At 34.9% G+C, this 15,305-nt stretch overlaps 1 protein-coding gene across 2 annotated transcripts in view; it reads left to right on the top strand.

Annotated features, from left to right (window-relative positions):
* CYP7B1 (cytochrome P450 family 7 subfamily B member 1) overlaps window positions 1-15,305 on the top strand; it is a 180,332-nt gene that overhangs the window by 141,244 nt on the left and 23,783 nt on the right. For both annotated transcript variants that reach the window (XM_079102106.1, XM_079102107.1), the window contains one exon: window positions 7,195-7,331. In XM_079102106.1, coding sequence (XP_078958232.1) covers window positions 7,195-7,331 — 137 coding nt within the window. The remainder of the gene's footprint in view (window positions 1-7,194; window positions 7,332-15,305) is intronic.

Genomic DNA, 15,305 nt, shown 5'->3' with positions numbered 1-15,305 from the left:
AAAATCAATCCCAAAGCCTATCTGAAAAGCATAACTCTATAATAAAAATCAAAACATAAAGCCAAACAAAAATAAACAAAAACAAATATTAATTAATTAAATTTATAAAATTAACAGTGAGAATATAGAATGAGAGAATTAAAAAAAGAACCAAGAAGAAAAGGAGGAAAAGAAATAAAGGAAATAATAAGTGAAAAATAAAAGAATAAAGAAAAACAAAAATATTAATGATAAACAAAATAGACAACACTCCACAACTGGAAGAAACATTTGGTGAAAGTCCCTCAGGTTGTGGAAAATCAGCATTCTGAGCTAGAAAGGTACCAAAAGTTCAATTCAACTAGCAACCTATGTCAGTACTTGAAATTCCATAGCAAGGGCTCCTTAGAGGTCAGAGCAGAAAATGAACCTGAGGATAGAGATGATTCACAGTGGTTTTCTCACTATTTAGTTTCTAGAACTCTTATTTTTTTTAAAAAAAAATTACTGAAGACTCCAAAGAACTTTTTACTTATGTGGATTATAACCATTAATTAACCTTATTAAAAACTAAAGCCTATTAGTATGCTTTGGTGACCCTTTAATTTCTAATTTGAAAAGGTATAATCATATTGGGCTTTTAAAGAGCTCATAATATCTGTAATTAAAATAGTCAATTCCTTTCTCTTTAAGCTTTGAGTTCTTGCTCTCAGAATGATACCAACCACTTAACTTTTGGTGTTATATCTTTAAAAAATTACAAAACCTAAGATCACCCACTTTTTCTTCTATTATCTTCTAGGGTTTTTATAGTTTTGCATTCAACAGTTGTATCTCTGTTCCATTTTGAATTCATTTTTATAAAAGGTATAAAAAATGTGTCTAGATTTATAGTTTTGCATATAGATACCCACTTGTTACAGCATTTGTTGAAAAGACTACACTTTCTTCATTGACTAGCCTCTGGTACTTTGTCAAAAATCAGTTGACTATATTTATATGAGTCTAAATCTGGGCTCCCTGCTTTGTTCTGTTGATTTATTTATATGTTGTTAATTAATACCACAATGTCTTGACTACTATAGATTTATATTAAGTCTTGAAGTGAGGTAGTATAAGTCTCCCCACTTCCTTCTTATTCAGTATTAGATTGACTGTTCTGGGTGTTTTGACTCTCTATCTGCACTTCAGAATCAATTTGGTATTTACAATACAATCTGCTAGGATTTCGATTAGCATTGCATTGACTGGGTAGATCAGATTGGGAATAACTAATACCTTGACAATGTTGTGTCTTCCTAGCCATGGACGTGGACTATCTTATAGTTTATTTAGATGTTCTTGTTTTTTTTTTTTTTTTTCTCACCAGAGTTTTTGTTCTCATATGAAACGTTATACATGTTTTATTAGATTTATACCTAAGTATGAATTTTATAATGAGTTAACTACTTACCATTTCTTTTTGTTCTAATGTGAATGATGCTGTTTTAATTTAAATATCAGTTGTTTATTGCTGGTATTTAAAAAAGCAATTGCCTTTTGTATATTAATCTTATACTGTATTCTGTAATCTTGCTATAAGAGGTTATTAGTTCCAGGATTTTTGTTGTTATTGCTGACTCAAGAGATTTTCTGTATCAACAAAGTCAGTCATTTGTGAACAAAGTCAGTTTTATTTTACTTCCAAATCTACCTTTTATTTTTCCTTCTTTTTTTCTTATGCATTATCTAGGGCTTCCAGAATTGTGTTGAATAAGAATAGTGAGAAGAACATTTTTACCTTGTTCCTAATCTTGATAGTGAAGCTTCTAGTTTCTCACCATTTCTTTATCCTGTTGACGTAATGGATTACAGTAATTAAATTTTGAGTGTTGAGCCAGCCTGGAATACCTGGAATATATTCCACTTGCTCGTGGTGTGTAACTCTTTTTATACATATTAAATTCAACTGGCTATTATTTGTTGATGATTTTTGCCTCTATATTTATGAAAGATGTTAATTTTCCTTTTTTTTTGATGCTTGTTTGCAAATATTTGTCTGGTTTTAGTATTAGATGACTCATCTGTTACCTGGAAGAGATTGTAGAGAAAGGTATCATTTCTTCCTAAAGTGATTATTGGCATTCACCAGTGAGATCATCTGGAACTGGTGTTTTCTGTTTCAGAAAATAAACTATTAATTGAGTTTTTTTCTTAGATACATTTATATTCAAATTATATGTCCTTGTGTAAGCACTGTGAAACCCTCCACAAGGCTAGGCCCCTAGTTTTGGGGTTTTGGTTTTGTTTTTCTCTCTCATGTTAGTCCTTGTTCTGTCTGCAGCAATTAGTCAGTTATCTTTCAAGAATTTCTACCAACTGATGTCTCCAGCAGCAGCTTCTGTTCTTAGTAAACCATGATTCTCTGTATTCACCTGTCTCTCTAGCTTTCAAGGTTACAGTTCACCTATGACATCAATTCTCAGAAGGATGTAAGAGTTCTTGAATTTGAGCTTTGTTCATTTTATTTCTTATGAAAATGGAAGTGATATATCAAATCTTGTAACATGCTGGTCCTGAAACTTGGGTAAGTCTCAAGTTGAGATTTTATAGTGGAGTTTTTTTTTTTTTTTTTTTTTTTTTCTTAGTTTTCCTTACATGTTTGATAATTGGTCAGTAATTAATTAACAACCAATTAGAATGATAAAAATCACACTCTGTGAACACATCTAAATTTGCATGGTCTTTCTCAAACAATATGCCTTTATTAAAAATCTGTGATTTGCAAGGTGCTGAAGTTGGGCTTTTGAATTTAAAGACTTATAAAAGGATAGGTCTTGATTGAAATTCAAGACTCTTTTCCATCTCAGAAAGCAGTTCTTCAGTTGCTCCAAGTTCTTCAAATGCTGTTGTCACCATAGCCTTTGATGTCTAAACACTTTCATTTATACAAATACTTTAAATAATTGTGTATGAAATTTCCATCCCATATAGGGTATGAACACCCTATCATACCCACAAGATTTAGTTAGTTGGTTAGTTAGTTAGTTAGTTAGTTAGTTAGTTTAATTAGTACTGGGATTGAATCCAGGGATCCTCCACCATTGGGTTGTATTCCTAATCATTTTTATTTTGTCTGAGGCTAGCCTCATATTTGCTATCTTTCTGCCTCATCCTCCACTGGGATTACAGGTGTGCACCACCCCCACAAGGTTATTTAAAAAGTGAATGAAGACCTGTTATTCTCTGGCTCCATATTCTATTAAATTCTCTATCTGCCTTCTCTGTTTTGCCTTTTGGATATGCCATCTTTGCCCTATCCAACCACCCAATAAAGTCCCTCAGGTAGACACTGTCTTAATTCTTCTACATTTTCCACTATCACTGACAGAAGCTCTGTGTGTAACATACTTTTAGTGAGTGATTTGAGATGAAAAGGCCATGTGGCATTCAGGCCAGTGAACTCTTTGTCAGAGTTGAAGACTGGTCCTATCTAGTCCTGTGAGCTCCCTGTTAGCACCATTTCTTTCCTCCTCAGAGGCCCATCTTGCCATGATACAGCTGCACAATTTTGTCCCCTGTTCTTCCTATCCTTTCTTCTTTCTTTTTCCCCTTGATGTCAAAACTCCTGGTTTCCTTAGCTTTATTTCTCCATAACTGAACTGAAATTTCTCATTGAGCTCATATTTTGGTGATGGAAGGAAACACTGGATATTTCCAGTGAGAGTAGTTCAGTCACTTCTGCTTAAAAATGTCTAGAAGATCAATGTGCAATAGTCACTAGCCACATTTTTTAACTTATATATTTACCTACAGAAGCATACAGATGAACTTCAAATATCATGAGAAACGAAATATTCAGCACGGGTCCAAAGCTTTTAAATTTCAATGTCCTTCTTTTTAACCAAAGGGACATGTCTTAAACATTGTTTGTATTTTGTAATCATTCGTGTATTTAGAGTCTTCTTTAATTTTTATTCCCACATAAATTTGAACTGTACTTGATATTTTGCATAAACTTATAGATGTGTCCTACAATGTCTATGGAAGAAATTGCAAGTGCTGATACAATGGTATATTTGTAGAATTTAGGATTAAACTTTGAGAACACTGATAAGCTCTAATTTGCATGATTTCTTTGATGTGTCTTTGTAGTTCCTTAAATACTAATAAGAAGATTTGAGGAGGTATGTTTTATTTGAGTGAGATTGAGAGAGGGTATGACCATAGATTTTTTTTTAACTAGTTACCATTACTATAGGGCCTATTTCTTTTAACTTCTAAGATTTGAGTATCTGCAACAAGCACTAATGCTGTATCATCACTCAGCAGTGTGTAGTGTTTTATTTTCAAAGTCATAGAGCATGAGGGAGACAAATAGCAGTATTTGCACTTTGCCATGTGTCAACCAGTCTTTCTGGATCATTATGTAATGTCTTCCCTCCCTATATAACTTTCACAAATATACTGATGAAGACAGATTTCTGTTATCTGTCTTCAATGGGTCATAAGTTGAGCTGGCATTATATTTTTTCCTGAAACTATGCATTGTTGTGACATGGTATTTAATAGTGTTAAGCTTACCACTGCCAAAATAAACACAGCTGTAAGAAATGATGACCCTCTCATCTTTGCAACAATAAAATGGCTTCCTAATGTGCTTCCCTAACTCTGATCATTAATATTCCCTTGGATTTCTGAGCCCCATCCTCTGCCACTGTGAAAGCGCCATGATGATATGGCTTTTGACTGACTGACAGCATAGAGGATGTCATTAGTTGAAATAAATTAGAATATTAAAAAAAGCGTTTCTAAATCAAGTGGTCACAATGCAGCATTCAAACAACCTTATACCAAACACAGTAAAGGTAAATCAAGGAAAGTGTTGATACTTTGAAAAGAAGTTTTGTGAAATAGAAAATTCACGAATTCAAAAGGGTCGTAGATAGATAGCAGGTGGGCTATGACAGTTTCCAGCATGTGGAACCTACTGTCCAATCAGATGTGCATTTTTTTGCTTGTTTAATCTTTGAATATAAAATCAATGGTTACAATGTTTTCTTGATTTTCTTATGTATTACAGAAAAAGCAAGTCTTTATTGATGAAGGTTATATTCAAGAAAATAACAGGAAAAAATCTATGATGAATAACATCCACATTTCTATGCAGTGTTTCTTGTTTTCCTGCTTCAAAGTACATGTATTGAAACAACAGCATTTTTTTAAAAAAATGATCATGGAGATAAATTGTTTTCTAAAAGGAGAGAGCAAAATCTTTTCTTGATTTCTGTCACAACTCTGATAGATTTTAATTTTTCCCCCCGAAACAGCTGACATTTATTTTTTAAGCTTAATTCTACCATGTTGGGTTGTGGGAAAATTAAAGCTTCTGATAGGGTTAATCCAGCTCCATAAAAGTCCATGCTGGTATGATCATAATCTTGGTATTTGATGAGATCTGAGCTAGTAATATCTTGTGATTAATCAAAATGGGTTGTATGTACCATAAGTCATCTCACAGATGGACTAGAGAATCAGAGTTTTTCTGAATATTTGTTTTAATCCCTTCTAGGATAAAAATTACATTTTTGTTTGTTTGTTTTGTTTTGTTGTTTTTACTTTGAATCAGATTTGATTCACCAGATGACTAGGAAGAAATTTCAAAGTACTGGTTTGCTGGATCATAGGTCAAAAAAGAAGAAACTTGTTTAACTTATAGTATTTTAAGAATACTTCATATGATTAAAAAAACACATTGGTGAAATTTAACAATCATGTTCACTTTCAGTTTCAATTTAAAAAGCTTCATAAAAGAAGATGTTGAATATATATTTTATGGAAATAATTCTGAGGTTTTCATTGTCCTCAATAGCACAAAATACTTTTCAAGATTATTATGTGTCCCTCTTCTGATTCTACAAGTTCAGTCTAATTGACATCTGATAACAAAGAGCTCTACTTTGGCAACTAAATACCCACATCTCACACCCAGAGCACAGCAAGAGCTCTGAGATTGAAGGGGTGGTGCAGTGTTGACTGATGATGTCTGTCAGTTCAGGCAGGGAACTGCTTTGATGGCTTTTTTTTGCCTGCTTCACAGGTTAACTGACTAACGTTCCTGGGGAATTAGAGTGGCTCTAGGGTACAAATCTTACATCCCGGTGCACCCCTTACTCTTAAGTAGCTCCATGACTTTGGGCAAATTTGTTGACCTTTCAGATTTGAAATCCCTTATTTACAAAAAAAGAAAGTGCACTAAAACCCCCAATGTGCCATCTAGTTCAAAACTCAATCAAATCAGTGAAATATCTCACAATAAATACTTGAATATCACTTGTTCTTACTGAAGAATATACCCCCATTTAGTGTGTTAAATGCACTTAAGTTTGAGAAACTTCAAATCCCATAATGCATCATCCTCTGAAACATTAAGTGTAAGAATATAATTGAAGATTTCTTAAGGTTAAAACAACTCATATCCTGTATTTGTAGAAAGACCTAAATACCTATGCACAGGTTGGGATTTAAATGAGGTGTGATTAGTTTGACTGGATCCACACTTATAAACATGCTGTGCTAATGTAAAATAAAAAGGTCAATATTCAAAATGTATTGTTTACTTGATTTCCAACAAGCAGTTTAACCGTATGTTAAATTAGGCCTAGTCCTCAGCAAGCATGTGGTAGGAAACCACAAATGTTAGTCAAAACTAAGTTTCGGCTTTATTGATTAAGTTCATCAGACAGCATTTATAACATGACTTGTGAAAGACCAAAAAATCAAGCAGTTGACTGTTTTTATCAGCATTATACCAAACTGACAATATCATAGAATAAATTATACCAAACATTTTATTTGGATTCCTAGAGATCCTCTTAATCTCAGACTCTTGAAGTCTACAGGTGCCTACTTATAATAATGGGAACCTTAACATGAAACATATAGAACAGATTGTGACTTATCTGTCAAGCAGCTGTTCAGACCTTGAACGACAAAGTTTTTCAAACTTGCTCAATAAAAGTTGGGAATTAAACTGCATACCCCAGAGTCAGGTATACTGAGGGGGGGAGGGATCAATAAACATGTGTATGATTATATAAGAATCATTGAATAAGAGACTTGAAAGAAGGTGGAATATATGCAATACAATCTAGACTGAATAAACAACCCATATGTATTAAAATAAAAATGATTTAATTTTTCTTTCTTTCTTTTTCTTTTTTTCCCTACTTATAGGAGACCTGGTGAGCCTCCATTGATAAAAGGCTGGCTTCCTTATTTTGGAGTAGCCCTGAAGTTACAAAAAGATCCCTTAGGGTACTTGAAATTTCTCCAAAAGCAACATGGTAACATATTCACTGTTCTCCTTGGAGGTAAAAAGCATTTCCATGAATAATTTGAGTTTGGCATAATTTCTCACTTTATCTTTAATGACTTTATATTTTTCTGCATGCAAAATATGGAATATTCTTATAACATTGTTTTATTTGAAGAGCTAATGCAAAATAATACTATGTTTTCAAATATGTTATTGATACTGCTGCTTACCAGTGAGTCCTGCTTCCTCAGATGTTGAAGTATTGATGCCAGAGAAGCACGCCGAGGAAAGTGTAGAGTAGAAAGTAGGAAGTTTTATTAAAGAAAAGTAAAAGCAGACTTCTTTCAGGTGGAAGAAGGGGACCCAAAGGCAGAATTCATGGGATGAGTAAATCTTGTCCTTTTTATAGGTTTTATTCTCCTGTTCTTTCCACCCTTATCTCTTTCCTTCCTGCCTATGTGACTAGGCCCATTTTTTTTCCTCAATATTTTTATTTATTTATTTTATTATTATTTTTATATATTTATTTATTTTGATTCATTGTACACACATGGGGTACAACTATTGTTTCTTTGGTTGTACACGAAGTAGAGTCACCATTTGTGTAATCATACATGAACACAGGGTAATGATGTTTGTCTCATTCTGTTATTTTTCCTTCCCCTCACCCCTCCTCAACCCTTCTTTTCTTCTATACAATCCATCCTTCCTCCATTCTTGCCTCCCTCCCACCCCTTGTTATGTATCATCATTTGCTTATCAGAGAGATCATTCAGTCTTTGGTTTTTTGAGATTCGCTTATCTCACTTAGCATGATATTCTCTAACTGCATCCATTTACCTACAAATGTCATAATTTTATTCTTTATGACTGAATAATATTCCATTGTGTACATATACCACGGTTTCCGTATCCATTCATCAATTGAAGGGCATCTAAGTTGGTCCCACAATCTCGCTATTGTGAATTGAGCAGCTATGAACATTGTTGTGGCTGTATCTCTGTAGTTTGCTGATTTTAAGTCCTTTGGGTATAGGCCCAGGAGTGGGATAGCTGGGTCAAATGGTGGTTCCATTCCAAGTTTTTTAAGGAATCTCCACACTGCTTTCCAAAGTGGCTGTATTAATTTGCTACCCCACCAGCAATGTATGAGTGTACTTTTTCCTCCACATCCTTGCCAACACCTATTGTTCCTTGTATTCTTGATAATCACCATTCTAATTGGGGTGAGATGGAATCTTAGAGTAGTTTTGATTTGCATTTCTCTAGGTCTGGTTTTGCAGGTGAGATGCAAAAAGTGAGAAGCAGATGGGCAGGGGGAGGGCCGAAGTGATCCCAGCAGGTAAGGACTCAGGAGGCTTTAATTTGCAACTCTGCCTGTAGTCCTCCATAAGGACAGGTAGATTTGGTATTCCCTGGATTCCTGAGGTCTTTGACATTCCATTCTCCAGGGGCAGTCTCCATCTTACAGATGCAGATGGCTTTCATGGCCTCCATTTCCTCAATCCTACTCCATCCCCCATCCTGTCCCCAATTCTGGCTTCATTATCATTGCCTTAAAGAACAAATTATAGAAGCTCTTGTTAGTACCTGGAGAAACTCACTCTCCTGCCCTCACTCATCATTTTGTCTTGTTTTGGCTTAGGTTTAAGAGTTTAGAATAAAGGTTTCAAATGTAATTTTTTATGAATGCCTTTATTTTGAGGAGCAGTTTTAGGTTTACAGAAAATTTAGCAGATAGCTCGAATAGTTCCCAAATACTTTCTCCCCTGTTTGCAGTTTCCTCAGTTATTAACACCAAATCAGTGTGAATATTCATTGCAATTGATTAGCCAATATTGGCACAGTATTTAAGGTTCACTTTTCACATTAGGAACTACTTCTGTTGTAGTTCTTAATGCATAATGCATAATGACGTATCAACCAGTATGGTATCATACTGGTTTCACTGTCCAAAAAATCCTCGATGTTCCACATACTCATTCTTCCACCCTTGGGTCCCTGGTAAACAGTAGTCTGGATTGTACTTTCATTTTCATTCTCTTTCAAACATCAATAAAAAACATTTACTTAAATAAACAAACAGTAAGATTACTACACACCCCACACCCTTCAGAGGGTTGGAAGGAGAACTTGAAATGGTCTTAGCCCATCCTCTTTTGAGACCCAACAAATGTTGCTACCTAATAAATCTTCCCAAAATTTTTATGGTTTAAAATAACTGGTCTGGCCTGAGTCAAATGTGTGACCTGAGTCATCCGGCAGCTGGGTTGGGACTGCAGGGTCCAGGATGGCCTCCTCCCATATTGCCTGGGCTTCCTTCTTCATATGATCTTTTCATCCCCAGGAAAACTTCCTCACCTGCCAGCTGGTGCTTCAAGAGAGCAAGAGGAAAAGCTGCAGAGTATCTTGAGGTCTAGGTTTATATGTTGCAAAAATGTCACTTTCACCACATTCTGTTACTTAGCACAAGTCATAGTGTACCCCAAATTCAAGGGCAGGGAAATAGAATCTGCCTTCTCCTGGGGGAGCCCCAGAGTCACATTGCACAGGAGCTCCTGTGGAAAGACAGAAGGAAATGATTGTGGCCATCTTTGTGCACAGTCTTCTGCCTTAGTTTATCACCCAGGCTATGATTCCCTTTCTTTAATTTTAATTTCTGTCTATACTTCAAAGACTGATTTCCACAGACTGACTTACCCACATTCTTTTGCCCTCAAACTCCTGGTTGAATATTATCAGAGGGAGGGCAAGAAGAGATTTCTTCTAACTGCCCCCACCCACAGCGAAACTGGCTGGGAAAAAAACTGTTCACTCTCTTTCCTTTGCTTCACTACATAATTGATAATATCAATATAATCTTCCTCAGTGCCCCATGTACCTACCACAGGTAGCTAAGTTTCACAACTCTCCATACCACTTTTTTCCAACTTCAAAGAATATTCAAATCAATCCCTACCCATCCTGTGACCCTTTCTTTCTGCCTCCTCTGGGCTGCTGTATCATAATCCATTCCTCTCACACATATATCTCCATTTTTTTTCTCTTTGCATTCCTTATCCTTAGCTTATAACCATGCTTAAACTACTTTCCATTCTTTTTTTTTTTCCTTGTGCATCTAGATATTTTGCATTATACTGCCTCTATTTGCTTACCTCCTTGAGCCTTCCTAAATGTAACCCACCCACATTCCGAAGCCCTGTGGTGATTGGTGGGTCCTCCTCTCTAGACCTCTCTACGTGCTTTGACATCACTGATCTCTTTTCTTTCCTAAAACATTCTACTGTTAATTGGCTCCCTCAATTCTGACACTCTGATTCCTCCATGGATTCTGAGTAGCCCTTATCTAGACCATCTCTATGCAGACCTCCTTCTTAGCTCCACCTCTTATATCTCCTCCTAACCAGCTTTGAAATTTTATATGCCCTTCCTAGAGAGCCAGTAATATCTGCTTCATGTAATTACTTTGCTGACTATCAAAGGACACCTTTTATACATGCAGTGACTTAATTTCAGTTAATCATTTTAACATAATATTTACGAATACTTAGGAAAGTAAGAAGGAAGGAAGGAAGGAAAGAAGGAAAGAAAGAAAGAAAGAACCTATGTTAGTCAGCTTTTTTCACTGTGATGGTCATACCTGATACAAACAACTTAGAGGAGGAAAAGTTTATTTTGGTTCATGTTTTAAGAGGATCAACCCAGGGTCAGCAACTCCATTGCGCTGGGCCTGCAGTGAGGCTGAACTTCATGGTGCAAGGGTGTAGTGGAGAAAGCTGCTCAGCTCATGGTTACCAGGAAGTAGAGTGAGGTGTCAAAACATAAACTCAAAGGCATGTCCCCAGTGACCTCCTACTTCAGCTATGTTCCACCTGCCTCCAGTTACCACCTAGTTAGTCCATTCAAAGTATTAATTCACCAAATGGATTAAGTCACTGATCAGGTTTCAGCTCTCATAATCAAATTGTTTTCCCATTGACTATTCCTACATTAACATAGGAGGTTTTGTTTGTTTTTGTTTTTGTGTTTTAGCATAGGAGCTTTTAGGGGACACTTCATAGTCAAACCACAACAGGGTTCAACTGGATGACCTCATCAATATGGTTGGGTTCTCCCATGAAAAGGATGTCTTGAGTTTTATCACAACTTACTATTTTGCTGGGCAGCTAGCAAGTTTCTTCCAATAATTGCTTGTGTTCTAATCTGAGAAAAAAAGGGAAATGGAAAAAAAGTTCAGGCATCTTAGAAAAAGAGGAAATGTAATTTATAATCTTCACAAGGATCCCTAAGATCCAGTCCCCGCCTGCTTCTTGAGTCCTGTCCTTTGTTACTGCTTGCCTTGTACTTGATGTACGTTAACACCTTGTTGGAATTTCCCTCCTCGCACACCATGGCCTTTGGGCTTCTGTGCCTTCTCTTTTGCTGAAATTCTCTTCTCACCTGATTGACACAGACTCATCTTTTGAAGACTTAGTCTCATGTTACTTCCTCCTCCAATCCTTTGTGGCCATCTCCCCCTACATTTTTGTCTCTTCTCCAGGATCCCATTACTCCCAGAATCACTGCTGACAGTCCATTTAACACATTGTGAATTTAATGCTAATTCACTTGTCTGTCTCCCTTCATTATTCTGTTAGATCCTCTATTATCAACAGTTAGTCCAGAGTTCAGTGCTGATTGAGTCACAATAAATATTTGATGGGGAAAATTCCTAATACCTTAGAGCTGATGAAATGCAGTGATATAAACCAAAGACATAGCTAGTATTTTTTTGTTTGTTTTGTCAGTGAGCTTTTGGCTTCATGATACCAAAACTGTATCCTTCACTTTAAAAAAAATCACTCTTATTAAAAAAAAAAAAAAAAGTAAGTTTATGTTTCCCATGAGTAGGTCCAAAAAATTATTGAAACTTTCAGCTTTCCTTTTGTAAGACATTATACAAATATTAGCTAAGATGATTCAGCAGAAACTTGTGGCAGATTTGAATAACTTTATTCACATTTCAAAAAGCAACCAATTTCTGTTGACACTTGATATCTTAATCTTAAATTCTGAGAAGCTTGCTGAATTTCTAGTGTCTAAATAACTTAAGCATGGTTATATTTTTTAACTCAACAGTACACAACTACAATTGAATGGGTAGCCCTGCTTTCCTTTTGTTCTTAGTAGAGTTTGAATAAATTCCTGTCGAAAAATCCTGTTAATGTGCATGGTTTGAATGATCAGTTTGCAAAGTATCTCATTTAGAAAATGAAGAACAAAGTCTTCCACCCTTGTCCCATAATGTGATTTCCGTGAGTGTACATTCTTGCAGCATGAGCAAATGATTGTCATCCCAAAAAGTCTCAAGGGACATGGATGTCATCTTAATAAAGAAATTAAAAGGTACATCTTTTCATGAGAAACCACGTAAATTCGTGACCTGTCGCAGAAAATAGTTCTCTAATTGGTTTTGTGTGGTGGTGCAGCGGAATCATTTTCCTTAGATGTCACCCCAGCGAAGCTCCACTGTACATCATTGTCAACAGCTAGTGAAATCTCCCTAATAAGAGGGACAGGATGTAAAAGTGGTCATCCTCATAAAATAAAAAGTTGACTTACATTCCATTTTCCCAACAAATGCTTTAAGTTTTAGATTTAAAAAAAATGTATTAAAGAACTCGCTAAACTCAGATTAAAAGCTTATAATTGTGAGAAATTTCTTTAAAATTAAACTTTATTCCATATTTGTTCACTGGACTTTTCTATCCCAAGCAGCCAAATAGTTGCTTTGAATTCCCATGGTTATGTATCTATATAACACCAAATATCAGGCATGAAAACATCAAAATTCAATTTATAATGATCCAGATGTCAGACTTCCTATGTGTATAAGACATTAGAGTGAATAGCTAGATGTTTTAAAATAAATGTATCAGTATTCCTTGAATCATGTAGCTTTACCCTCCTAAAGGACTAGTTCTGAAGGAAGGGAAAAAGACTGTTGAGTTAGTGAAGGATCATGCTCAGGTTATATAGGAATGCTAGAATTATTATCTAAAAGGTCCCATCAGCTCCATGAAAGGGATGAGAATGAAATAGTGGGCAAGGAAGATGTTAAAAATCTGCCCCCTTCCAAATGTAATTTTCAGAAGAATTATTTAATATTATATTTGGATGGACATGAGCCCCATTTGGACATTTTTATTCAGACAAACTCTGAAATTCTTTAAATCAATATTTCATATCAACTGCTGACAGCATTCTCTTCTCTTTTGAAAACATAGCAAAGGATATTCCTTGTACCTTGTGATCTTTGTGAACTAGGCAACATGCCTGTTGACACTTGACATTCATTTACATAAAATCACACTGGAGCAGAAGTTAATTTCGCTCCAAGAATACTTAGCCTTCAAAATAACTTTCAGAAGATTTCCTTTGTTAGGAAATTTAAATTCATTTTATGAATGTATATGTGTTTTCCTAACTGTCTGATGAAAGATCACAAAGAAACTCTGGTTTTGCATCTCACATTAGCAGATGGTGGACAGATGGTTTAAATTAATATTAATTTTGGAAAACTTAGCTTAAATTGTTTATACTGAAGATTAAAAGTTGGAAAGCCAGTTACCATCTCCAGGGTTATTAGTACTTCCAAACCCACTTGAAAAGTAAAAATCCAGAAAATCAAAACATCTACTTCTAAAGCAATCCTCATCTCAATCAGAAAGATAGAAGGTGGAAAAGCAGGGCCTTGATGTTGAAGAAAATCAAAGTTAGAATGAGAAAGAAGTAAATGCAGATCCTAGGGTGAAAAGAGCCTTGAGAAGAGGAGAATTGAGAATTTCATCTGCAAATTGACGTAAACCAGTCAGTAATGGTTTTTCAAAAGGTCTTAATACAAACAACTGCCTTTAAAAAAATATGTTAATAATTGTTGCTAACCTGAATCAGTTTTTCTGCATTTAACATTTATTCCTTTTATTTGAAATGAGCCTCTTATTTTCTTCCCATGGTGGGGAGGGGCAGAGAGAGAATGTGTGTATTTCTCATGAATTGTAGACAACAAAAAAGTATATCCAGCCTCTAGTTCATGAGGCCCAATAACATATATACATATATGATGTACAGTCCAATTATATTTTTGTCTTTCCACTTAGATTTAGATGAATGTAGAAATTTGGAGGAAAAGTTTCAAAATATTCTCTAAAGATTGTGTGTTTTACAAATTAAACCTTTTATACACTCTGAATTTTAGGGAATAATTTTAAATAATCCTATAAGTATTAAGCAAAATCCTTTAACTTAATAAAAACAGAAAAGTATGAATCACCACCTGTGAATATATACAGATTTGTGCCTAAAATTATGATTTTTTTGCAAAATGATTGACTTTAAAAAATTATTTGTCAGGCAGATGCTGGCAATTTTATTTAATTAAGCTGCCATGGTAAAGCAGGTGTCATAAAGTATGCCCAAATCCAGTTGAGTCCTTTTTTTCTCTCCCCAGGGAGGGTAGAAAATTCACTTATTAAATGGATCAATGGTAAATGGAGTAAATAAAATTCAAGTCACATGATTAATTTTTAAAGAAATACATCACAACACATGTGTTTTCATGTATATTAAAAACTTTGAACAAATTTTAAAATTGGAAAAACGAGAATACATTTATCCTGTTTCCAGGACTTGGTTGAAAATTATTCCAACACTTTATCCTAAAAATCTTATGCTAAGTTGAATGTAATTTCTGTAATATCATTTGAGTTACCATAAATAACAAGTGAGAAGTTCTTCATCTATGAATATGAGATAGATAGATAGATAGATAGATAGATAGATAGATAGATAGATAGATAGATAGAATGAAGACAATAAATAATTAGACACTAAAATTTTCTTTTTTGTATTGACAGGAAAAGCTTTCTCACATGTCACTATAGAGTACTATCTGTACAATATTTCTAATTAGAAGGAATCTTACTTAAAACAGCACTCTAATGAAAAGAGACCAGCACTTCTGGAGGAAAAGCACAGTGCATAGGGAAGA

Source organism: Sciurus vulgaris, assembly GCF_902686455.1.
Source record: "Sciurus vulgaris genome assembly, chromosome: 1".
NCBI lineage: Eukaryota > Metazoa > Chordata > Mammalia > Rodentia > Sciuridae > Sciurus > Sciurus vulgaris.
The sequence above is the reverse complement of the archived record's forward strand: the minus strand, read 5'-3'. Positions and strand labels throughout refer to the sequence as shown.